The 26,175-nt window shown below is 44.8% G+C and overlaps 1 protein-coding gene across 5 annotated transcripts in view; it reads right to left on the reverse strand.

The window, feature by feature from the left end:
* Positions 1-26,175, reverse strand: part of TRAPPC10 (trafficking protein particle complex 10) — a 485,548-nt gene that overhangs the window by 95,572 nt on the left and 363,801 nt on the right. For all 5 annotated transcript variants that reach the window (XM_030203762.1, XM_030203763.1, XM_030203765.1 and 2 more), the window contains 2 exons: positions 21,501-21,721; positions 18,772-18,872 (listed from right to left, as the gene is read on the reverse strand). In XM_030203762.1, the coding sequence (XP_030059622.1) occupies positions 18,772-18,872; positions 21,501-21,721 (322 nt within the window). The remainder of the gene's footprint in view (positions 1-18,771; positions 18,873-21,500; positions 21,722-26,175) is intronic.

Here is a 26,175-nt window from a genome sequence, read left to right on the forward strand (position 1 = left end):
TGAGACCGATTGGCCCTAGGTCATTAGAAGTCAGTTTCTGCTAAACCAGCTCTCTTGGTTTCCCAGGCTACACTTAATACATTAATCCTTAATATATTATAAATACCAACTTTATAAGCATGGCAGTAAATGTGGCAAGTTGCTACCTCACTTGATTAGGACTAGACGTGGCCCTACTAGGATATTACAGCTTGCTGATGATGATAGGGGGAAGAAAACTAATTTGGATTTGGAAATTAGCTAGATTTTCAAACAATTTTACACAGACTTATATGCTCCCTCAAGGGAGGATACTATAGATGGCTTTGTATACTTGGTTAACGTTCAGCTTTCCTGGGTCTCTTCTGTGCAGCCAGAGCTTTTGAATACTCATATTACTGAGGATGTGTTGGTTCTGGCAAATCAGGATACTGTGCTTAATAAGGCACACGGCCCAGATGGGTTCTGAGCGAAATTTAAATTTTGCAGGAACAGATTGGACCTTCTATGCTGATTTTTTTTCAATTATATGATTGATACTAAGACTCTACCGGAATCTTTCCAAATGGCACAGATGATTGTTTTATTAAAACCTTGCTCTCCAAATTCATACTGACCTATATCACTATTAAATTTTGAGGCCAAAATCCTGGCCAACCGTTTGGCCAGGGTCTTCCCTTCTCTAGTAGAGGCTTCTCAAGTGGGCTTTGTCCATGGCAGAAGAGCTACTAAAAATATTCCCAAGGTTCTGGCTGTATTGGAACCAGCACAGAAGGGTCGTCCATCATTTCTTTTAATAAGTTTTGATGCAGAGAAGGCCTTCAATCATGTAAACTGTGCTTTTCTGTTTCAAGTATTACAGGCCTATGGTATAGAAGGCTTATTTTCCGTGGTGGTGCAGGTTCTTTACTGGAATCCTAAGGCACTTATGTGAGTTAATGGGTTTTTTTCACAGTCAGTCATTTGAGGTTCATAGAGGTACTCATCAGGGTTGCTCCTTATCCCTGCTGCTTTTTGTTTTAGTGTTAGATCTCTTATTAGAGATATTTTAACAAACCCTGAAATAGAGGGAATCCAGTTTGTGGCTTCGAATTTAAGATCTCTGCATTTGCAGATGACCTTTTGGTACATCTTTCTAACCCCCAATAGTCACTTGAGGTTCTTATGGAAACTGTTAAGGAGTATGGTGATTTTTTCAGATTTTGGCTGAATCTTCAGAAATCCTTGTCATTAGCTTCTTCTGAACAGGTTTGAAGAGAGTGGGAGGATTCTTTCCCACTGAGTTGGGCTGATTATTATTTTTGTTATCTGGGCATTCGGCTCTCTTGCCTTAATATTTCTCACTTAATGGACTCCACAGTGGATCACATATTGGGGTGGAGGAAACTACCTCTTGGTTTACATGGTAGGATTCAACTTTTTAACATGGTGGAGTTACCCAGATGGCTTTATATTATGCAAATGCTTTCTCTACAAATCCTACACGGCAATCTTCACAAACTCCATAAATCAGTTTTGTTGGGGCAGTAGGAAACCGAAAGTTCCGATCCGCATGTTATTGGGTTCCTGGAGGACTGGGAGTATGGGGTTGTCAAATATACACAAATATAATCAGGTTTGTTTTAATTAGGCATTTGGGGGACTGGTTTTTAGATAAGTATGATTATACTCCTACGGGCATGGAGGAGTTTTTTTGTCCCTTGGCATTTTCCATATTTGTTACAGGTGCCCAGGAAGGCTCTTCCTTCAGAATTACAGGGTAGCATTCTATTGATTCCCCTCAGGAAGTTATGGTTAGATCTCACTGGGCTATGGGGGGTATCTGCTCATACTTCTGCCCTTTTGCCTATTCGGGGGAACAGAGTGTTTCTATCTGGATTTAAGAATGAGACCTTTCGACGCTGGGAGGGGCTGGGTATTTCACACTTAGAACATGTCCAGCAACCCACTGTGGTTTATTAGGCTTTGGGGGATGACTTAGTCTGGGGTTCGGACATGTTTGCTTATTACCAATTGCGCTATGTTCTTACTCCTGATGCTGCGGCTTTAACTGTGTTACACAGTTCTAGCCTACATTCCCCTCCTCAATGTACAAGACAGGGATTGCCTTTTGGTTTCAGTGATACATAAAGCACTTTTGAAATGTTCCCCCTCGGAGAATACATCATCTTTGGTGGATAGATGGGGAGTAGACCTTTGCAGACTGTCTCTGTCCTTGGATTTTAATAAATTGATTGCTAGGATCCTAACCTTAACCATAGCAGCAGATCTACGGGAATGCCAATTTAGGATTGTACGTTGAGCTTACCTCACAACCCAGCTATTCCATAAAGGGGGCACTGATTCTCTGGTCTGTCAGAAGTGTGCTCTACAGCATAATTCCTTTTTCCACGCATTTTTGGACACAGGTGGTGTGCTATTTAGAGGACCTTCTGGGAATGACCATCCTACTTTCAGTCATGGGTCTCTTGTTGGCAAAGTTTTATTGTAGAGCGGGGGTGGCCATGCTTTCACAAGGCAGCTTTGTTAGGTAAAAAAAAATAATTCTGAAAGTTTGGACGGTTTCAGATCCCCCTTCTTTTTGGGGCTGGAGGAGTCAGTTACCCCATACTATGCTAATGGAATGACGATGGGTTGGTGTCTCTCTTAAAAGAAAGAAACGTTTCTTGTAAACTGGAGATCCTTATATTTCCTCTCTCACTACTAAGGCTCGGAGTCTCATCTTGAATACTGTGAGAGTGCAGATGAAAGGGGATTCGGGAAGGCACGAAGAAAGGGGGTGCAGGGAGCCAGGGAACCCCAACGGGACAGATTTCATGTGCACAACACCCACATTCAGAAAGCTGGGCTACCGGAGGCAGAGAGGTTGGCCGGGTTAAGAAGGGGAGGAACTACCAGTCCCAGAATACTTCTCTTCCCCACCCGGCTGTGCAAGAGGTAGGGGAGGAGATAGAAGATTGGGGAATGGTCTCTGAGGAAGGTGATGAGGGCCAGCTGGAGAGGTTGGGGGCGGGGGAAGTTGAAGGGGAGGATAAAATGGAGATTACTGAAGGACTAGAGGAGGAACAGATGGAGATTGGAGCTCGGGCTCAAACCTGAAAAGCTGCTGTAAGAGGGTGGCTAGCCGTGCCTTAGAGAGACTGGTGGAAGACCGGAGGAGAGAGGCTGAGGCACTGGGGGAGATCTCTACTAAAGAGGAAACGGGTGCAGTCCCTGGGAGAGAAGGAGGGCTGGGCACAATTGAAACCCCAGCCTGAACCAGGTGGGAACGAAGCTGTGTAATTGTGCTGTAAGAAGGTGCAAGAAAGACTGTGTAAACTGTTTCATACTGAAAAGGTCTGGGCTGCAACCTACCAAGCTACTATGTTTTCTTTCTGATAATGTACTGTTCCCTAAGAGAAGTAATCTTGGGTAAAGTGAAGTGAAGTTAGGTGGACTGTTTGAACCTGACTTGTGCTTTGGGCAGCAAGCCTTAACAACCTGGGGTTAAGGTGTTCCTGGGCGTTTATGTTGACTTGAAGCAAAAAAATAAAAGCTCTTACTTATAAACATTGTGCATGTGCCTCTGTGAAAGGAACGGAGGGAGGAAGGAGTCCTGGAAGTTCTCAGGGCCTGGAGCTGAGGATCAGAGCAGCCAGATTGCTGTGGATCGAGGCAACAGCCGTGTGAAGGAGAAGGCAGCTAAGCAGGGTCAAGCCTGGCTGGGTCCTGGAAGGGTGACCAAGCTACAGTACGCTGTGATTTTGAGAGGGTGTAGGGAGTAAGTGTTCCTCGATTGGGTGGAGCTCTCCCCCTTCCATTTTTTCTTGTGGGAGGGGGGTGGATAAGGGGAAGGGATGGGATTGAGAAATTTGTTGGAGGGGCACTGCTGTTGAGAGGAAGGCTATAAGACACAAGGCCTTTCTCTATTGTACCATGTGGGGATGTTTCATGCCTTACATTGTATTTTCCTGTTTACTTGTTTCTTTGACTGAATGTGTTATATTTTTGAGAAGTAATAAAAAAAAGCCCCAAAATAACAGGAGAAAAGAAAATCCAATTTGCTGACAGGAAAAACACAATCTATCCAGTCATTCTAGAAATAAAATTAAGTAAGCATATAGAAACAATATCACCATGCTGACTGAGCTCCAGGCCATGCTCTTCAAATGTCTACTGAAAAAAGATGAAGAAGTTCTAAAGGACTTATAGACTAGATCTGTTTGAAGTGCAAAGGGCAGCAAGTTCCACAAGGCAGGAGACAGACAAAAGAAAGAACTATGTGTAGCTGACTTGAGTCGAATTCTTGATATTGGGGGAAAAACAGATGATAATCACTGAGTGAATGGAGGTGTCATGTGGGGATATAGCGGATTGTGAAGAAAGTAAGATAAGATGAACAACCATTATGCAGTGCTCTAAAGGCAAGGATCAGAATTTTGAACAATACAAACTTGAACATGAAGTCAGTGTTTACAAATCAGAAGTGGCATCACATAGTCAAACCTTTTGGCATGACAAAGAAGCCGAACTGTGGAATTCTGAAGGGTCTTTAGACAATTCAGATTCACTTGAGTGATACCAGCATACAGCAGTACCTAAACAAGAAACAGGAGAAAACCTCTATATAGATCAGAACAAGATCTAAGGAATAACACGAGTTCAAGCATTTAGGGAGAACAAAAATCCTTTATTTAAAGCACCAAACTTGACCCAAGTTTGGTGCTTTAAATAAAGGATTTGTATCTCCCTAAATGCTTTAATTCGTGTGTCATCCTTTACTTCTTGATACCAACGTACACCACATTGCAATAATTCAATTGAGAAATGAAAAATGCATGCAGAAGGGTACGCATTATGGAATCGGTTAAGTAGCTGAGAAGTGAATGAAGTTGGCCTGAGACTACAAAGCCCTCCTTTGCTAAAGTAGACACTTGTAGTGAAAATGATAATTGTAAAATCTAGTATAACCTCTAAGCACCTAAAGCAGTCTACAGCTTTTAATGAGTGACTGAAAACAGTATGATCAGATGAAGGACGAATGGAATGGCCTGACCCAACAACCAACACGCAACTGTTTCCTCAGAATTTAGAACCAGAAGATGAGAACGTACCCAAGAGACTAATGCATCAAAGCACAGGTGTAAGGGTCCTAAGTTAGGATTGAGAGGGGAGATATAATACAGTAACAAGATGTCATCTGTATAGCAGTATGAGTGGACAAGAACTGAGAGCTTTTTAATTCTTGAAGGTGTTTTAGAATTCCTCTTTCCTCCTCCCCCCCCCCCCCCACCTGGTTTCTTATAGATAGGTTTGAACAGCATAGGTGTGGCTAAACCTCCAGTAATAAGGAAGTTCAGGGCCAGCACATGCTCTGTTGAGTTCTGCCTTTGGGGTGAAACCTCACAGAGATAAGGGATTTTTTGGCATTCCCTCTCCTCATATCTGGCTAATCTTTACCTTTGAGCTGTGTTTTTGGGCACTCCCTTCCTCTAATCATAGTAACGTAGTAAATGACCTGTACAGTCTATCCAGTCTGCCCGACAAGATAAACTCATTTACATGGTATTTGATACTTTATAACCGAGTTTGATTTGTCCTTGCTATTCTCAGGGCACAGACCGTAGAAGTCTGCCCAGCACTTTTCTTGTACTAAGTTCTGAAGCTAACGTCAAAACTCCTTAAAATTTACACTCCAGCCCATCCATATCTATTCAGTCACAATCAGGGTGTAGACCGTAGAAGTCTGCTCAGCACCGGTTTTGCTTCTCAATTATCGGCGTCACCACCTAATCTTCGCTAAGATTCCATTCCTTCTACACAGGATTCCTTTGTGTTTATCCCACGCATGTTTGATTTCCATTACTGATTTCATCTCCACCACCTCCAGAGGGAAGGCATTCCACATATCCACCACCCTCTCTGTGAAAACATACTTCCTGACATTACTCCTGAGTCTGCGCCCCTTCAACCTCAATTCATGTTCTCTAGTTCTACCGCCACCCCTTCTCCAGAAAAGGTTCATTTGCAGATTAACACCTTTCAAATATTTGAACGTCTGTATCATGTCACCCCTGTTTCTCCTTTCCTCCAAGGTATACATGTATAGTACATGTATAAGGTATAATCCTTACCTGTTCGCCCAAACAGCTGTGTAGTTAAGTGGTTTAATACAGTTTTGGAGATAGGTTTCACAGCTAACACTTTCTACAGATATTTGGTTGTGTAGGCCCTCCCACCCACCTAAGGGTTGACACTTCCTAAATAGTTTGCCTAAATACACTGTTTATCACCAACAATTAATTCTATCCAAATTACAGCTGTTTCATGAAAGTAAATCATTCCTAATTACAGTAACTCTATGGCCTTCTGCTTGGCATCAGGTGCCTTTTTCCTGCTTTAGATTAAAAGGATCTCTGTTAAGATATTCACTAGTTTGTTACTCTCTATATACCACTAATAAAAGGATATTAATTTACCTTCTCTTTCCCTTAAACTTGTTCATCAACTTCCTACATGTTTTTCCCTTGCTCCCAACTTCAAAAGGGAAAAAAGTTTTACTGTTTATTTATCCATTATAGAGAGCTGGCCCTTCTGATACTGTTACCAGTATTGGAAAGATACATCAAAAATTTAGTATAGGTCCTTTTACCGCCGGAGGCAATGTCAACCAAAATGGAGTCCATATCTTACAAAAATCTGATTCTTTAAAGGTTCCTTTCTGATCCACCAGCCGTCTCTCAAACCTCATGAGACAAACCATTTGGCGTCTCCATTGATGAACTGTGGGAGTTTTATTTGTAATCCACTCTGTTAGTATTACTTTCTTCACTACAGTTGTTGCCCGATTTGCAAATCCTCTATAACCAGCTGGGATCGGGGACGCCAATCCCGGAATGCCAAACAGCAATCGTGGCTCACAACACCATGTTGCCCTCCACATAAGGGATATATGTTGTAGGAGGCTCCTCCAGAACTTTGCTATTTTTGCACAGTGCCAAAACATATGGCCTAGCCGAACCCCCATCTCGCCACATTTCAAGCAGGCCCCATCGGATGAGGCTCCCATATGGAAGGCCCTTCTTGGTGGAATATGTGCACGCATAGCAAACTTAAATTGCAATTCCCAATGTGACATCATCCTGCAAGAGCCCCGCAAAGACAAGACATACGTTTTAAGAATTTGATAGGAGATCTCTGTTCCTAAGTCTGCGGTTCAGGCTTGTGCCAGGCCCATGTAATCAGGTTCTGGTGTTGTGTCTCTGATGTGCCTATGGTGCATCCGGAGCGGGACTTTATTTTGTGCTTGTAAGGAGAACGCATCAGACAATTCCTCCTGCACGTCCTCCGTCAGGTCTTGCCACTCCAGAGCAGAAATGTAATGCTTTAATTGTATATAGTGAAAGTACTCTGATTGTCGGCAAGAATATTTAGACTTCAGCTCTTCAAATGGTTGAATTTGCCCCTCCTCGGTCAGCACATGCACTATGTAAATTAACCCTTTGCTTTTCCAACGGCGGAATACACCATATATCTTTCCCGGCGGGAAGTCTGGATTGTCACAAATTGTCAAATATGGAGTGGTCCGTGATGAGAACTGGTGAAGGCGACAAATCCATCTCCAAACTGCTTTCGCCGTTGGCATTATATGAGAATCCTGCAGTATCGGCGGGATCCGACCTCCGCCTGTATGTAGCAAGTTACTGAAGTGGATCCCAGCAGTGAGCTGTGTCTCCAATTCAGTGGCTGAAAACTCCGCTGTGTTACGAAACTAATCTGAGACGTGTCTCATACCACATGCTACAGTAAGATGTCTCACACTCAAAAGTCCCAGGCCTCCATGTTCCACCGACATCTGGAGTGTTGCAATCGGTATCCGAGCCTTCCGCCCTTTCCACAGAAATTTGTTCAGTTGCTTATTCAATTTCTGTTCATCTTCCAAGCGTAAAAACAGTGGCAGGGTTTGGAAAACATATAGCCACTTGGGCACAATAACCATGTTATATAAGGCTATTCTTCCTGTTATTGATAATGGATAATCATGCCACAATCTCAACTGCGTACAAGTCTGGGTAAGTAATGTTTGCACATTGTTAGTGTATAAAGTAGTCAAGTTCTGCGGTATATAAGTGCCCAAGTATTTGATTTTTTCTTTCTCCCATGTCAAATTCCTCTCACCCATACTCATTAATCCTGTCTGTGGGTATATCATCAATCCCTTGGACTTCTGCAAATTAAGCGAGAAGCCTGATAAGTTCCCATATTCCGTAATTATAGTCAACATGGCCTCTAATGCCTCCCGCGGACTGGATGTGATCACGGCCAAGTCATCAGCAAACGCTAACACTTTAACTTGTCCCTCTCCCACCATCACTCCCGGTATCTCCTGCGCGAACTTCAAAGCCCTCAACAGTGGTTCCAATGCTAGCATAAAAAGTAAAGGTGAGAGAGGACACCCCTGTCTAGCAGTATTGGAAAGATAATCAGGAAATCATTGTCAATTAACTGTTACTCATAGATTGAGACCAGGTTATCCTGGGTCTCTACTCTGAAAGATTATCCCGCGAATTAGGCCTACAACTAAACACTAAATCAGGGGAGGAAAAAAAAATCCTATACCCTGAAAGGGAAACCTAAATCAATGAATATCCCATCAACAGGTACGGAAGTACACTGAATTTCACCCACAGAGTAAATCTGAACAAGTTCTTAGATGTTACAGTAAAACTACTTGCTTCCTATATCCCACAGAACAGGTGCGGGAAAAAAAATAGGATTGGAACTTTGATAGGCCATTTTTCATATCCTTTATCCACAAGTACAACAGCTCCTACACTTGAAGTATGGCAAAGAAACAACAAGCCCCTAAAGTTGCAGCTCTCATTACAGCTTCTGCCTCTGTCCAGACTAAATGCTTGGACCAAGGCAAAATTCTGGTTTCAAGTGATAAATGGATACACATTGAATCCCTCATGAAAGAAGTACAAGAACTAAAAGAGGAGGTGGCAAGACTAAGAAACATCTGTGACAACCAGAAATTCATCAGAGAGATGCATGCTGAAACATTGGGGACGTCCAGCAAAGGGAGAGAAGATCTCGAGAGAGCACAGCTGGACTCAGGTCACCAGATTCTACAACATCAACCCTCCAACTCCATCTCCTGTTGAACTGAAGAATTAGTTTGCAGCCCTAGAGGCAGAAGAGATAGAAACATCAATCAGAACTCCCAACATCACCAGATAAGTGACCAATAAGAAGCGAAAGGTAGTGGTGGTTGGAGAGTCACTGCTAGGTATCCTATTGAACATATCAAACAGGACTTCATGGCTTTGGGTCTGAGGGTGAAGCACCTAGGTGCACAGGTGATGTTCTCATCGATCTTCCCTGTTGAAGGTAAAGGCCAAATGAAAGAAGCTCGCATCCTGGAGGCTAAATGTGTGGATGGTGCAACGTAAGCACTCTGGTTTCCCAGACCATGGGATGACTTGCAAGAACTACTGCACAGAGATGGTGTCCACCTATCAAGGAAGGGACGGAGTGTCTTTAGCAACAGATTGGATAAGTACTAAAGAGAGCTTTAAACTAAACTTGCTGGGGATGGGTAAAAAAGGAACCTAAGCCATAAATAACCCTCAGAAAGGTAGGACATCGAATGCCCCTTTAGAACAGGAAAAAAAGAGTAACATCTGGAGAGCCTTGTATACCAATGCTCACAATATGGGAAACAAACTTCTAGATCTAGAAGCTTCAATGATAGAAGCAGACTTGGATTTAGTGGTATCACGGAAATGAGGTTCATGGAGAACCATGACTGGGATATAGCTATACCTGGGTATTCAGGAAGGACAGGATAAGAAAAAATGGTGGAAGAATTATATGCTAAGAATAATATTAAAGTCACAGAACTGCAGGACACATGGTGCAAGGAAGAAGCACTGTGGGTTAAACTAGAAGGAGGGAAAGGAAAATGTATTTCCATCAGAGTAATATACAGTTAGAAGAAATGGACAGAGACTTAATTGAAGACATCCACAACATAGAAACATAGCAGATGATGGCAGATAAAGACCTGTACAGTCCATCCAGTCTGCCCAACAAGATAAACTCATCATATGTGATGCTTTATATGTATAGTTGACCTTGATTTGTCCTTGCCATTTTCAGACCATAGAAGTCTGCCCAGCACTAGCTTTGCTTCCCAATTACTAGTGTTACTAACCCAATCTCCGCTAAGCTTCTGTGGATCCATTGCTTCTGAACAGGATTCCTTTGTGTTTATCTCACACATTTTTTAATTCTGTTACCGCTTTCACCTCCACCACCTCCCGCAGGAGGGCATTCCAAGTATCTACCACCCTCTCCATGAAAAAATACTTCCTGACATCTTTCATGAGTCTGCACCCCTTCAACCTCAATTCATGTCCTCTAGTTCTACTGCCTTCCTGTCTCCAGAAAAGGTTTGCTTGTGGATTAATACCTTTCAAATATTTGAACATCTGTATCATAACACCCCTGTTTCTCCTTTCTGCCAATGTATACATGTTCAGGTCAGTAAGTCTTTCCTAGTTCATCTTGTAACACAAATCCCATACCATTTTTGTAGCTTTTCTTTGCACCGCTTCAAGTATTTTTACATCCTTAGCAACATAGGCCTCCAAAACTGAACACAATACACCAGGTGGGGCCTCATCAATAACTTGTAAAAGTGAATCAATGCCTCCTTTCTTCTGCTGGTTACATCTAGCATCCTTCTGGCTACACTGTCTTGACACACTGTTCTGTCGCTTTCAGATCCTCAGATACTATCACCCCAAGATCCCTCTCCCTGTGCATATCAGACTCTCACCGCCTAACACATATATCTCCCGTGGATTTCTACTCCTTAAGTGCATCCCTTTGCACTTCTTTGCATTGAATTTTTATTGCCAAACATTAGACCATTCTTCTAGCTTCTGCAGATCCTTTTTCTTGTTTTCCACTCCCTCTGGGGTGTCCACTGTGTTACAAATCTTGGTATCATCTGCAAAAAGGCAAACTTTACCTTCTAACCCTTCGGCAATGTCACTCACACATATACTGAACAGAATCGGCACCAGCACCGATCCTTGAGGCACTCCACTACTCACCTTTCCCTCCGCCAAGTGATTTTCATTAATCACCACTCTCTGGCATCTGTCCATCAAACGGTTCCTAATCCACTTCACCATTTTGGGTCCCATCTTCTGCCTGTCAAGAGCCTCCTATGAGGAACCGTTTCAAAGGCTTTGCTGAAATCTAAGAAGATTACATCTATTGCATGTCCTTGATCCAATTCTCTGGTTACCCAGTCAAAGAATTCAGTGAGATTCGTTTGGAACAATTTACCTTTGGTATAACCATGTTGTCTCAGATCTTGCAACTTAATGGATTCCAGGAAATTCACTATCCTTTCCTTCAGTATCGCTTCCATTACTTTTCCAAGACAGCTAGGAAAGGGGAAGTACTACCGGATGTTGATTGGGGCGTCCCTGCTGCAGAGTCATCCAGAAGCAAAGGAAGAATTGTTTCAGCAGTGGGTAACAGAACTGAAGCAGGATGGAGCTATTCTGGACCTGGTGCTTACAAATGGAGCAAACATAGCCAAAGAAGAGCACAAAAGGGCCGCCAAGGTGGGAACAATGGTACAATCATTAATGGAAGAGACCAGACATAGGCCGTGTTTCAGCGCCACATGCACCTGCCTCAGGGGTCTGACAAACAGAGAGAATATTTCTGATGTCACGGTGGGAGACCATTTGGCAACTAGTGATCACCGAATGGTTTGGTTCAATATTAAGACTGAGGAGAGAACTTATTCACAACTGAAAGTCCTGGATTTCAAAAGAACTAACTTTGCTGAGATCCGGGAATTTCTCAAGAAAGTAGGATGAGAATAGCTGAAGGAAGTAGAACAGAAGTGGACAACACTGAAAGGCAACTAACCTTTATGTTAATAAATTACATAAAGGAAAGAGGAAAAGAAGGCCGCTCTGGTTCTCAAATATAGTAGCCTAAAAGGTAAGGGAAAGGAGGTTAGCCTTCATTCGTTATAAGTCGACTCAGAAAGAAGAAAACAGGCGAGAATACCTAGGTAAACTAAGAGAAGCTATCAGGAAAGCGAAGAGGCAAATGGAAAAAAACATAGCTAATACTGTAAAATTGGAGGATAAGACATTTTTCAGATATGTAAGCAACAGGAGGCAGTGCAATAATAGCATTGTGAGGCTCAAAGCTGAAGGGGAGGAATATGTGCAAGCTGATAAGGATAAAGCAGAACTGCTTAACAATTCTGTTCTGTATTCTAGGATGAAAGACCAGGGGTAGGACAGCAGAAAACAAATGCAAATGGAGATGGATATATGGTAGACCAAAACCCGTTCTCACAGGACTGTGTTCATGAGAAGCTAGGTAAAATAAAAGTAGACAATGTGATGGGGCCTGATGGGATACATCCGAGGGTGCTCAAGGAACTCGGAGAAGTTCTGGTGGCTCCACTGATGGATCTCTTCAATGCTTTCTTAGAGTTTGGAGTAGTCCCGGAGGACTGGAGAAGGGCAGATGTGGTCCCTTTGCACAACAGTGGACGTAATGAGGAGTTTGGAATTACAGACCTGTCCGTCTGACCTCAGTGTTCAGTAAACTAATAGAAACGCTTCTAAAGTGGAGGATTGTGAGGTTTCTTGAACTGAATGGAGAGGTGTGGTAGCTGTTTTAGTCCACTTTTAAAGGTAAACAATAGAAATAAAATAAAACATGGAAAAGAAAATAAGATGATACCTTTTTTATTGGACGTAACTTAATACATTTCTTGATTAGCTTTCAAAGGTTGCTCTTCTTTGTCAGATCGGAAATAAGCAAATGTTGACAGTATATATAAGTGAAACATCAAAGCATTTCAGTGACAGTCTAACAGGATGGGGTGGATAGGTGAGAGACAGGAAGAGTTGGGTGGATGAGGGATAGGGAGATCTGCATGGAGACAGGAGGGTGACAAAGCAGTACAATTTTAAGGTTTATAATGGGCTAGAAAACCCTGTATGGTGGGTGTCAAAATATTGAATCATTCTGACTTCAAAGGTCTTACGTTCCTGTATTGTTTTAAAGTTCCCTTTCAGGATTCTTACCATGAAATCACTGGTACAGTGTTCTGGTTTTGTAAAGTGCTGCCCCACAGGCGTGACATCCTTATTGGTACTAGCATTTTTCATATGGTGTCTACGTAAATCAAATCTTTAGCACACATAGGGAGGACAAGGATAATGTAATAGTGACTCTGCACCAGCAGCCTTGAAGGAAGGAGAAAAACCAGTTCAGATCAAACCCCTGGAGACCAATCTCTTCTAATCGGCAGAGCAAAAGGAAATGACCTACCAGACCAAATGTCACTGAAAGGTCTAGAGAAATTGCAAGAGTGACCTGGCTGGAATCAAGAATACTATGGACCATGTTCAGTAGAGAGATGTTGATACAGTTTCATTACTGTGACTAGAACATATGTCAGACTGTGTGGCACACAGGATGTGTTTGCCTTCCAAGAAAGTAGAAAGTTGACAGAAGACCACTTTCTCCACAAGCTTCAATAGGAAACAAATATGAGATATAGATCAATAATTTAAAGGTATAAATGGGTCTAAATTAGTTTTTTTTAAGACTAGAATGAAAAATAAACTCCTTCCATGGGAGAGAAATGATGCCAAAACTATAGACTGCAGTTAATCATTCCAAGGGCAAATAAGAGAAAGCCATGCTTATGTAATTTGAGCCAGGAGGATGGAATCAGATCCACAGAACAAGTTGTTAAATTCATTGAGGCAAAATTTAACCAAACTAGCCCTTGTCTTCACAATTAACCTAACTCAAGGATTACAACTTCACAAGGCCAAGGGATAATACCTATCTTGGCTGTCTGCTATTACCTTATACAAAGGTTGTGGAGGCATAGGTAGAAGGCAGCTCCTTCCTTCCCTGGGCCCATCTTCGTACACTGCACTCCTGGCTAAACCAACTATCACTGATCTATTAATGTGCCCCAGTTAAGTGCAGTTAAGGAAACTCGGGCTTATTCCAGGCACTACATTACAGGGTGATTTTAATTATCCTAATATTGATGGATAAAGATAAAGCTCCTAGACAAAAGTAAATGACTGCTTCATGGAGTGGCTGGTTCAGGAACCGATGACAAGAGGACTTATTACTGGGGTCAATTGGTAATCGCACTGGAGCAACTTAACAATAGTGATCATAACATGTTCAAATCTGAGCTACTAACTAGAGTGAAGACACTAAGGAAATCTACTGTTTTGCACTTAATTTGTAAAAGGAGAATTATGATTTTTAAAAAATGAGAAAAATAGTAAAACCTATAAGGAGCAGCTGCAAAGGTTAAGACTCAAGAGTATAAATCAGGCATGGTTGTTGATTAAAAATACTGTCTTGTAAGCCCAGGCCAAATGAATTCTGTGTTATAAAATTTGACCCAAATTAACATTTTAACTAACTGAGCTTTTTGGGAAACAAGGTACTACTTGACATTTTGTCTTCATCAAAAGGAGCATTATTGTAAAATGAGGAAACTGTTTACAAAAAACTTAAAAGGAGTGATTGAAAAGGTTAAGAGTTTACGTGAGTTGTGAGAACTGTTTAAAAATACCATTTCTGAAGCATGGATCAAGTCTGTTCCACATATTAAAAAATGCAGAAGGAATGCCAAATGACTGCCACCAGGGTTAAGTGGTGAGGAGAAAGAGGCAAATGTAGCCAAAAGAACATACGATTAAACACTGGAAAGTTAGATGCAAAGCACTAATAATACAGGGGAAAAAACATAACTTCAAAAGAAGCATGACATAGAGGCAAATACTTTTTTAGGTATTTGAGACACAAGAAGCATGTGAGGAAGAAAAGTTGGTCCATTAAAGATGATAGAGCAATGAATTCTCAATCCTGATCCTGGAGGCACCCCAGTCAGGTTTTCAGGATATCCGCAATAAATTGAAGATTTGCATGCAGTGGAAGCAGTGCATGCAAATCTCTCTCACAGATATTCACTGTGGATATCCTGAAAACCTGAGTGAGTGGGGTACTTCCAAGACCAAGTTTGGGAATCAATGTGATAGAGGATAAAAGGAAAACTCTGAAACCAAATCAGCAAACAGAATGTCAGGCATTATTAGGAATGGAATGGAGACTAAAACAAAGGATATCATAAAGCCTCACCTTGGACCAGGGGCATGTCTGAAATGCGGTGGTAGGGGGGGGCCAGGGCTAGAGTGAGGGGGCACGTTATAGGCCCCCCCCCCGCAGTCCCCTCCCCGGCCACCACTGCCAGTGCCAACCCACCCCCCCCCATCACCTACCTTTGCTGGCGGGGGACCCCAACCCCCGCCAGCCGAGGTCCGCTTCCTCCTACCGCTGCCTTTAAAAATATTCCTTTGGCTGGCGGAGGACCCCAACCCCCGCCAGCCGAGCCGAGGTCTTTTAAAGTTATTTTTCGCCCTCCGGAGTCCGTGCTGTTCAAAGCTGCTCCTTTCGAAGTCTGACGTCGCTGCACGTTGTACGTGTAGGAGACGTCCTGCACGTACAATGTGCAGCGAAGTCAGACTTCGAAAGGAGAAGCTTTGAACAGCATGGACTCCAGAGGGCGAAAAATAACTTTAAAAGACCTTGGCTCGGCTGGCGGGGGTTCGGGTCCCCCGCCAGCCGAAGGAATATTTTTAAAGGCAGCGGCAGGAGGAAGCGGACCTCGGCTGGCGGGGGTTGGGGTCCCCCACCAGCAAAGGTAGTTGACGGCGGTAGGGCGGGTCCAGGGCGAAATCTGCGGGGGTCCAGGGCGAAATCTGCGGGGGCCCAGGCCCCTGTGGCCCCACGCAGATACGCCCCTGCCTTGGACACTGTGTACAATTTTGGTTGATGCATCACAAGATACGGCAGAATTAGGAAAGGTACTGAGAAGAGCAACCAAAATTATTAAGGCAATAGAAAAACTAAAGAGGTTATGGGGCTCATTTTCAAAACAAAAAAATGTCCAAAAAACATCATATGGAGGTAGATGAACGTTTTTCTCGCAAAAATGTCCAAGTTGCGATTTTCAACACTCCAATTTTAGGTGTTTTCCTCCACAGTTCATCCAAATTTCAATGGGGCATGTTTGGGGGGGGGGGGGGGTGCAGGGCCACCGAGAGACTGGGCCGGGCCCAGGGCAAGGCCGCCCCCATGCCCCGCCGCCGCTCACCCCTCCGTCTGCCACCGGGCTGGGCCCCCTCTGTTGAAATCACAGCGCCTCTCACCTCCATGTGAAAGTGCTGCAGGCAGGAGCAGATCGCCTCCCTTCGGGCCTCCATCCCTCCCCTGTGTCCCGCTCTCGCGGTACTTACGTCAGACGAGGGCGTGACTCAGGGAGGGAAGGGAGGAGATCTGCTGCTGCCTTCAGCGCTTTCACACGGAGGTGAGAGGTGCTGTGATTTTAATGCAGGGGGCCCAGCCCGGTGGCAGATGGTCGACGACAGAGGGTGGGTGGGACTGCGGCGCCAGGCCCCCCTTGGAGGCCCGGGGAATTTTGTTCCCCATGCCCCCAATTCTCGGCAGCCCTGGGAGGGGGGTGTTTTGTGCAGGACACTGATGGCACCAAAAGATAGATATTTTTCTGTAATAATGAAACATACTACTCCATACTACTCTATTATTCTCATTTGTATCTGTTATCGCCCGGAGTTCTCTCTCTGGCTAATGTAAGCCACATTGAGCCTGCTTGATTGTGGGGATAATGTGGGGTATAAATACACTAATAAATAAATAAATAAAAATGTCTAGGACTGAACTTAAAACTTTTGGCTATATCAGTTTCAATCATGAATAAGTGATCAAAAGGGCCCCAAATGATCAAATGACCACTAAAGGAATTAACGCATAACTCTACCTTACTTCCCCAGAGGTCACAGACCCCCTCCCAATCCCTAAGATGTGTCAGTGATATACCAGGCTTTATGACAGATTCAGATATGAAGGCCATTCTTGTTAGAGCAGCAGGCAGGTTCCAGGAGTAGCCTAGTGGTCAGTGCAGTGGACTGTAGAGAAGGGAACTCGGGACCATATCTCACTAAAACTGGTACACTTGTGGTGGAATGTGTGAGTCTTCCAAAAAACAATAAATACCTACTGTACCTACAAGTTTGAGGGCTATTGTAGTGGTGTACAGTGAGGTACAGTACAAATTCACCTCCATAACCACTCCAAATTTTTCCCTTCCTGTTTCAGACACTGAAGATTCTTGGAGTAACCATTGATCATAATCTCACACTTGAATGCCATGTTAAGAATACAACTAGGAAGATGTTTCAATCAATATGGAAACTCAGAAGACTAAAACCTTTCTTCCCAAGAGGCATTTTTCGCAACCTGGTACAATCAATGGTGTTGAGTCATCTAGATTATTGCAATGCGCTGTATACTAGCTGTAAAGAACATATCATCAAGAAACTTCAGACAGCCCAGGATACAGCAGCTAGACTCATTTTTGGAAAGTCAAAATACGAAAGTGCAAAACCCCTAAGAGAGAAGCTCCATTGGCTCCCAGTTAAGGAACGTTCTGTGTTCAAAGTTTGCACATTGGTTCATAAAATCATTAATGGAAATGCTCCAGCATACATGTCAGACCTTATTGATTTACCTCCCAGGAACGCTAAAAAATCAGCACGTACATTCTTGGGACTCCACTTCCCTAGCTGTAAAGTTTAAAATACAAACTAGTTCATGCATCTTGCTTTTCTTACATTGGCACTCAACTGTGGAATACGCTACCACTTAATGTAAAAAAATATTCATGACCTTATCAACTTTCGAAAATCACTAAAGACCTACCTTTTTAACAAGACTTACCATAATAATAACAGGAACTCCAAGACATCATTACTTACTAGAGAATCTGTCTGTTTTTTGATTTATCGAATTGTTTAATCAGTCTGTTTTCTGATTTATTGAATTGATTATATGCATTATGTTACACTTGCTCTTTATGTAACCAATGGTTTTATCTACTCTTGATTGACGATTGTTAGGATGTATTATTGTAAGCCACATTGAGTTTGCAAATAGGTGGGGAAATGTGGGATACAAATGCAACAAATAAATAAATAAATAAAATTTTCTCTGTTACTGGAGAGCTTATCATACAATATAAGGGGGTTATGGTGAGGTATGTACCTAGGACTTTTTATGTGAAGACCACTGCAGTGCCCCCTAGACTGCCCCACTGCTCTGCTGGGATGTCTATGTGGCCAGTCTACTAAAAATGATGGCCTCCAGACATCCCAATGGCTGTATTTTGGGCATTTTCTCTTGTGTGTGATAGGAAGGAGTATATTGGTATGGCTGCCAGGACAGAAAGAACAGACAGATGAAGAAATGTTTACAGAAATTAGGAAAGCTGGCAAATTGGGCAACACTATACTAATGAGTGATTTCAATTTCCCCAATATTCACTAGATAAACGTTACATCAGGGAGCATTAGAGAGGTAAAATTCCTAGCTGTAATAAATGACTGTATCTTGGAGCATATGGTCCAAGAACCAATAAGAAGGAGAGCTATTTTAGATCTTAATGGAATGTAGAGAATAGTAAGAACTAATATCCTACTGGCACCATATATAGATTATACCCCATAACGCCTAGGGCACTTACGTACAAGTGCTATTTTTCCCTACATTTACATGTACTACAAAAAAAGACTAAATGCACCAGAGTACAAAGCTGGTTATGGACCAGCAAAAGAAAAATTAAATATCTTATTAATACATTACCGTCTTCCAGATGACAGCAGCGTATGCTCAGCCTTAAATGGAATGCTGAATGTTAATACAACAATGGTGGAATAAATGGACCAGGGACAATCAATGGAAATCTGAAGGGAAAAGAGACACACTTCACTTCCACACTTTTAGGCATTTACAGCTTTCATTTTAATAAGTAATACATAATACATCACATCATATCCCCAGGGAACAGCATAAGAGCATAGTTTTGAGAAGCTTATGGCAGAAAAAGAAATTAAGACATTTGCCTCCAGGGTAGCTCTCTATATCATAACATAGCCTCACAATTTAAGATTTCTTATCCAGTAGCAGCTGGAAAGTACGCTAAGTCTAATGTCTAAAGTACAGGGTACTACAAACAGTGTCTCTGAACTCTATTTTAAGAGGAAATCAGAAAATGATGGCAGACAAAATTCATTCAATGTTTCTTCCTGTTGCAATCACTTTTCTGACTTTACCTTCACTTGCCTGCAGCTAAAAGTTTTCTATGTTCATCTTGTTTTTAACTGAATTCAGAAACTCTTTTTACCTCCCCCTTTTCCACTAGAAATCTGTTTCATGTATCCTCTGCCCTTTCTATGAATACCTCCTTTTGTTATTTCCAGGTCTACACCCTTTGAGTTCTATACCATTCATTCCAGAGTTCTATTTCCAGATCTGCTTTCACTTACATTTTCTCTATTCACCACACAAATCCAAACTCATAGGCAGATGATCAAAAGCCCAGCACTGTTCCAAACAGCACTCTAAAAATAGAGCGGGGCTTTACCAACCTATGATCAGAGATAATTGCATGCAAACTTAGGCACACAATTCTGATCATGGGGTAGAAGTGCTTGACATTCCTCCCGCACTTGTTTGACAGGTCTGGGCTGTCAAAAACCCAGACCTGTCAAACACAGGTGCTGGAGGTCCATGGGACCAGCAGACCCCAACTACCCTAGCCGGGCCAAGCAAGATGGAGGTCCAGCAGACCTCCAGTCTCCCTGACCCCCCCCCCCCCCCCCCAACACAGGTTCAAGAGGGGCTGGAGATCCGGTGGGTCTCCAGCCCTCCGTAACCTCCCCCCCCAAGCATCCCTCCGATGTCCCTGGTGGTCCAGTGGGACATGGGTAAGGAACCCTGACCCAACCTCACCTCCCCCCAGCAACAGGGGGCTGGAGGTCTGGTGGGTCTCCAGTCCCTAGCCCCCCCCCCCCAGCATCCCTCCGATGTCCCTGGTGGCCCAGTGGGCAAGTAAGGAGACCCGACCCCCCCTCCCCTTCCCCCCAAGCAACAGGGGGCTGCAGGTCTGGTGGACCTCCGGGCCCCCCTCCCCCCAACAGGTTCAAGGGGGCTGGAGATTTGGTGGGTCTCCAACCCCCCCTAACCCCCACTCTAGCATCTCATCGATGTCCCTGGTGGCCCGGTGGGACGCGGGTAAATCCCCCCCACCTGGTGGTCTAGCGCCTCATCCCCACCCCCCTACCTGCAGTTGGAGGAGGGAGGTGGCCTCTCTTTCATCGGTGCCGCCTGGAAAATGGTGGCGCCCAGCCCTGCCCATCCTGGGATGCGCTGGGTAGGGCTTCACACCATATGGGCAGGGCTGAGCGCCGCCATTTTCCAGGCGGCACCGATGGAAGAGAGGCCACCTCCTTCCTCCAACTGCAGGTAGGGGGGTGGGGAAGGGCCGCTAGACCACCAGATGGAGGGGGGATTTACCCATGGCCCACTGGGCCACCAGGGACATCGGTGGGATGCTAGCTGGGGGTTAGGGGGGCTGGAGACCCGCCGGATCTCCAGCCCCCCTGAACCTGTCAGGAGGGGGGGGGGGGGCGCGGAGGTCTACCAGACCTCTAGCCTCCTGTTGCTGGAGGGGAAGGGGAGCAGGGGTCAGGTCTCTTTACTTACCTGCGGCCCACTGGACCACAGGGACATCGGAGGGATGCTGGGGGGAGGTTGGGGGGGCCTGGAGGTCCGCCACACCTCCAACCCCCTGTTGATGGGGGGATGGGGGGGGGGGGTCGGGGTTCCTACCGGGACTGCTGCATTGGGGGAAATGGGGGCCAGCTTGCATGCAAATGCATGCTGGACAGGGCTTACCATTCCTCCCCAATGGTCTGCAAACCCTAACGCCAGCTCCGAGCTAGCACAGGATTTGCCGCAGCCAGTGTGCCAATCTTTGGTGCACTGGTCACTGATCATTGGGGATGAATAGGTTTAGCATGCATTTACATGCTACTTGCGCTAAGAGCCGTGTTTTGCACGCACTTGCATGCTAGTTGCATTCAGAGCCTGCGAGCACGTTGTTTCACACGCTCGGGGGCTCTGATCATGGGTCGGTAGCAAACACAGGCACTAGTATGGCGCTAACAGCCTCTAGCGCCTGTGTTTGCTTCTGATCATCGGCCCATCAGTTCCTCTCTCAGTTCCTTTGAAAAGAAGCATTTAAGTACCTAGCTCATGCATGACCATAAAGCATTTCACTTTGAAATTGACAGTAATGATTGAAAATGGCTGAAGTTTATAGTGCTTGGGTTCACTAAAAATCAATCATGAAAACTGAGAAAACATAAACTCCACAGTTCATGTTGGGGATAGGAAAGGGAAGAAAGAGATGGTTACTGTGTAGCCTAACTGGAAAAACAAGGGACTAAACTAAACATCAGATTTCAATCCAATTAAGTTTTCTCCCCCTAAAAAAGGTGTTTGCTGCCTGTCCCAGTTACCTACTGTACCTTTTGATCACTGGTGGTCATGCAGCTCTCACTCCTCTGCCAGTCTCTGCTTTTTGGTACTTCTCCATTGACCAGCCCTACTCCCTCTGCTGTTGCTGTAGGTAAATGGCAGATGACTTCCAGCTCAAACTCAATGACATGATAGGCAGGTGCCAGAGGCAGCACAATGCTAGTCACTTTTTCTGAAGACTGGATTGTCAAGGTGCTTTGTAAATATTTTTCTAGAAGAAAAGATGTGGGACAGAAGTTAATCACTTTCGAGAAGCCCATTCCCATTCCTAATGGTATTTGTTTAACATTTTAGCACTAGATCTTGAACTTTTAAGACAGTACTAAGGATTAATCCTCTAAGCCCCATATGAGTGTCACATGGTTCCAACACACTCCAAGTGAAGGTGCAAGTTGACATGAATGATATGACCACAATGTGCCCTACTGCGGTCTCATCCACACAACCATAAAGACAGACCAGGGTAAAGTAGCAGCAGCAGCACTGGATTACACATGGAGCTGCAGGCAAAGCATAGCATGCAGAGCAAATTGTCATCTAGGGCTATCAGCAAAAAGAGGAGGGCAGAGCCATCTTTCATGTGTGCTGATACAGAAAAGGAGTACAAGAATCAGCTCCCATGTGGGACCACCAGTAGAAACGGAAGAGCAGCAGTAGAGCTGGTTCCCATACAAAGACTGCAAGAGAATCTAGGAATATGCCCCCTCCTTCCTCAAAGCACAGCTGGCTTTTTCCCTCTGGGCCAGTAATTTTGGGCAGCAGAACAGAACAGCTGTAGGAAGCACTGCTGAACTGCTGCATCTTCCTTGCCTCCTGCAGCAGATTGATTAACTTTACCTACAATAACTAGTCAGCCACAGAGGTGGGAAAGCAGCAGAACTAGCAGATTTGAAGTGCTTTCTTCCACTCTCATGACTGTAATAAGAGATTGATGGTGAGAGATAATATAAATGCAGGGGAGGACGCAAAAGAATGGAATACGTAACTGGTGTGGTAATGAAATGGAATCCTGTAATTCATTACCACTCCAGGATCTACTGCGGCCTGCAGATGTATTCCAATAGCTAGTGATGGAGATGCCTGCTATTTTCAATAGTAATAATGGGTTATCCTAGAAACTGATGATGCAGGAGTTTGGAGAAGTATGTGCTTGGGTTATCAGGACATCACCCTTTCAATAAGAGCCATAGCACACAACCTTAATAGTGGCTGTGAGCATATCCCTTGACCTAATCATAAAAGTAGCATAGCAAAGGAGAGATATGTCCATTGATAAAACTGAAATTTTAATCTTGTTACATCCTTTTAAAATTCAGAAGCAACTATTAAATAAATAGTGGTTAGAGCACCGGTCTTGCAATCCAGAGGTGGCCGGTTCAAATCCCACTGCTGCTCCTTGTGATCTTGAGCAAGTCACTTAACCCTCCATTGCCTCAGGAACAAACTTAGATTGTGAGCCTTCCTGGGACAGAGAAATACCCAGTGTACCTGAATGTAACTCACTTTGAGCTACTACTGAAAAAGGTGTGAGCAAAATCTAAATAAATAAATAAATAAATATGGCTACACAGGGAAAATTCTCTCTCTTTTTCTTCATCTACTTCAAAACTGATCAGCCCCCAAATATTGTGCATTTAGGTGGAACCAGCATCTATTAAAAAAGTAAAACTGATCAATTCCTGCTGAACAAAAGTTGTAGACCCCATCAGAAATTGTGATGAAAGCTAGAAGGATAGTACAGTGTGATAAAAAGTAAAAGAGGTGAAGTACAAGATCTGGGAGTCAGTTGGACCAATAGATAACAAAAGGATAGAAGGGATGCTTTGAGAGAATAAGGTTATAGAGGAAAACTTATCTTTATTTTGGTTTTACTGATTAAGATGTTGGGGAAATACCCATGCCAGAAACAGAAGCAAATTATGGTGGACTAGAAGATATAACAGAGCAAATCCTCTGTACCAGACAGTAACATAGTAGCATAGTAGATGATGGCAGATAAAGTGAATGATACATACCTGTAGCAGGTGTTCTCCGAGGACAGCAGGCTGATTGTTCTCACGACTGGGTTGACGTCCACGGCAGCCCCCACCAACCGGAACAAAACTTCGCGGGCGGTCCCACACGCAGGGCACGCCCACCGCGCATGCGCGGCCGTCTTCCCGCCCGTGCGTGACCGTTCCAACTCAGTTGAATGACAAGCAAAAATGATCAAACGCAACTCCAAAGGGGAGGAGGGAGGGTAGGTGAGAACAATCAGCCTGCTGTCCTCGGAGAACACCTGCTACAGGTATATATCATTCACTTTCTCCGAGGACAAGCAGGCTGCTTGTTCTCACGACTGGGGTATCCCTAGCTCTCAGGCTCACTCAAAACAAGAACCCAGGTCAATTTAACCTCGCAACGGCGAGGGTATAACAGAAAATTGACCTACAAAGAACAACTAACTGAGAGTGCAGCCTCACCAGAAGAAATTCGGGTCCTGGAAGGTGGAGTTGGATTTACACCCCAAACAGATTCTGCAGCACCGACTGCCCGAACCGACTGTCGCGTCAGGTATCCTGCTGGAGGCAGTAATGTGATGTGAATGTGTGGACAGATGACCACGTCGCAGCCTTGCAGATCTCTTCAATAGTGGCTGACTTCAAGTGAGCCACCGACGCTGCCATGGCTCTGACACTATGAGCCGTGACATGAATCTCTAGAGTCAGCCCAGCCTGGGCATAAGTGAAGGAAATGCAATCTGCTAGCCAATTGGAGATGGTGCATTTCCCGGCAGCGACCCCTATCCTGTTAGGGTCGAAAGAAAACAAACAATTGGGCGGACTGTCTGTGGGGCTGTGTCCGCTCCAAGTAGAAGGCCAATGCTCTCTTGCAGTCCAATGTGTGCAACTGACGTTCAGCAGGGCGGGTATGCGGTCTGGGAAAGAATGTTGGCAAGACAATTGACTGGTTAAGATGGAACTCCGACACCACCTTCGGCAGGAACTTTGGGTGGGTGCGGAGCACTACTCTGTTGTGATGAAATTTGGTATACGGAGCATGAGCTACCAGGGCTTGAAGCTCACTGACCCTACGAGCTGAAGTAACTGCCACCAAGAAAATGACCTTCCAGGTCAAGTACTTCAGATGGCAGGTGTTCAGTGGCTCAAAAGGAGGTTTCATCAGCTGGGTGAGGACGACATTGAGATCCCATGACACTGCAGGAGGCTTGATAGGGGGCTTTGACAAAAGCAAGCCTCTCATGAATCGAACGACTAAAGGCTCTCCAGAGATGGCTTTACCTTCCACACGATAATGGTAAGCACTAATTGCACTAAGGTGATTCCTTACTGAGTTGGTCTTGAGGCCAGACTCTGATAAGTGCAGGAGGTATTCAAGCAGGTTCTGTGCAGGGCAAGAACGAGGTTCTAGGGCCTTGCTCTCACACCAAACGACAAACCTCCTCCACTTGAAAAAGTAATTCTTCTTAGTGGAATCCTTCCTAGAGGCAAGTAAGACACGAGAGACACCCTCAGACAGACCCAACGCAGTGAAGTCTACGCCCTCAACATCCAGGCCGTGAGAGCCAGAGACTGAAGGTTGGGGTGCAGCAACGCTCCGTCATTCTGCGAAATGAGAATCGGAAAACACTCCAATCTCCACGGTTCTTCGGAGGACAACTCCAGAAGAAGAGGGAACCAGATCTGACGGGGCCAAAAGGGCGCTATCAGAATCATGGTGCCGCGGTCTTGCTTGAGCTTCAGTAAGGTCTTCCCCACCAAAGGTATTTGAGGATAAGCTTACAGGAGGCCGGTCCCCCAATGAAGAAGAAAGGCATCCAACGCTAGCCTGCCGTGTGTCTGAAGTCTGGAACAGAACAGAGGCAGCTTGTGGTTGGTCTGAGAGGCGAAAAGGTCCACCAAGGGGGTGCCCCACTCTCGGAAGATCTTGCGTACCACTCTGGAATGGAGCGACCACGCGTGCGGTTGCATGACTCTGCTCAGTCTGTCGGCCAGACTGTTGTTTACGCCTGCCAGGTATGTGGCTTGGAGGAGCATGCCGAACTGGCAAGCCCAACGCCACATCCTGACGGCTTCCTGACACAGGGGGCGAGATCCGGTGCCCCCCTGCTTGTTGATGTAATACATTGCAACCTGATTGTCTGTCCGAATTTGGATAATTTGACAGGACAGCCGATCTCTGAAAGCCTTCAGTGCGTTCCAGATCGCTCGGAGCTCCAGGAGGTTGATCTGCAGATCCTTTTCCTGGAGGGACCACAGACCCTGGGTGTGAAGCCCATCAACATGAGCTCCCCACCCCAGGCGAGATGCATCCGTCGTCAGCACCTTCGTGGGCTGTGGAATTTGGAATGGACGTCCCAGGGTCAAATTGGTCCGAATGGTCCACCAGTGCAGTGAAGTGTGGCAACTGGTGGAGAGGCGGATGACATCTTCTAGATTCCCGGTGGCTTGAAACCACTGGGAAGCTAGGGTCCATTGAGCAGATCTCATGTGAAGACGAGCCATGGGAGTCACATGGACTGTAGAGGCCATATGACCCAGAAGTCTCAACATCTGCCGAGCTGTGATCTGCTGCGACGCTCTGGTCTGGGAAGCCAGGGACAGGAGGTTGTTGGCCCTCGCCTTGGGAAGGAAGGCCTGAGCCGTCTGAGTATTCAGCAGAGCT

Source organism: Microcaecilia unicolor, chromosome 5 (assembly GCF_901765095.1).
Source record: "Microcaecilia unicolor chromosome 5, aMicUni1.1, whole genome shotgun sequence".
NCBI lineage: Eukaryota > Metazoa > Chordata > Amphibia > Gymnophiona > Siphonopidae > Microcaecilia > Microcaecilia unicolor.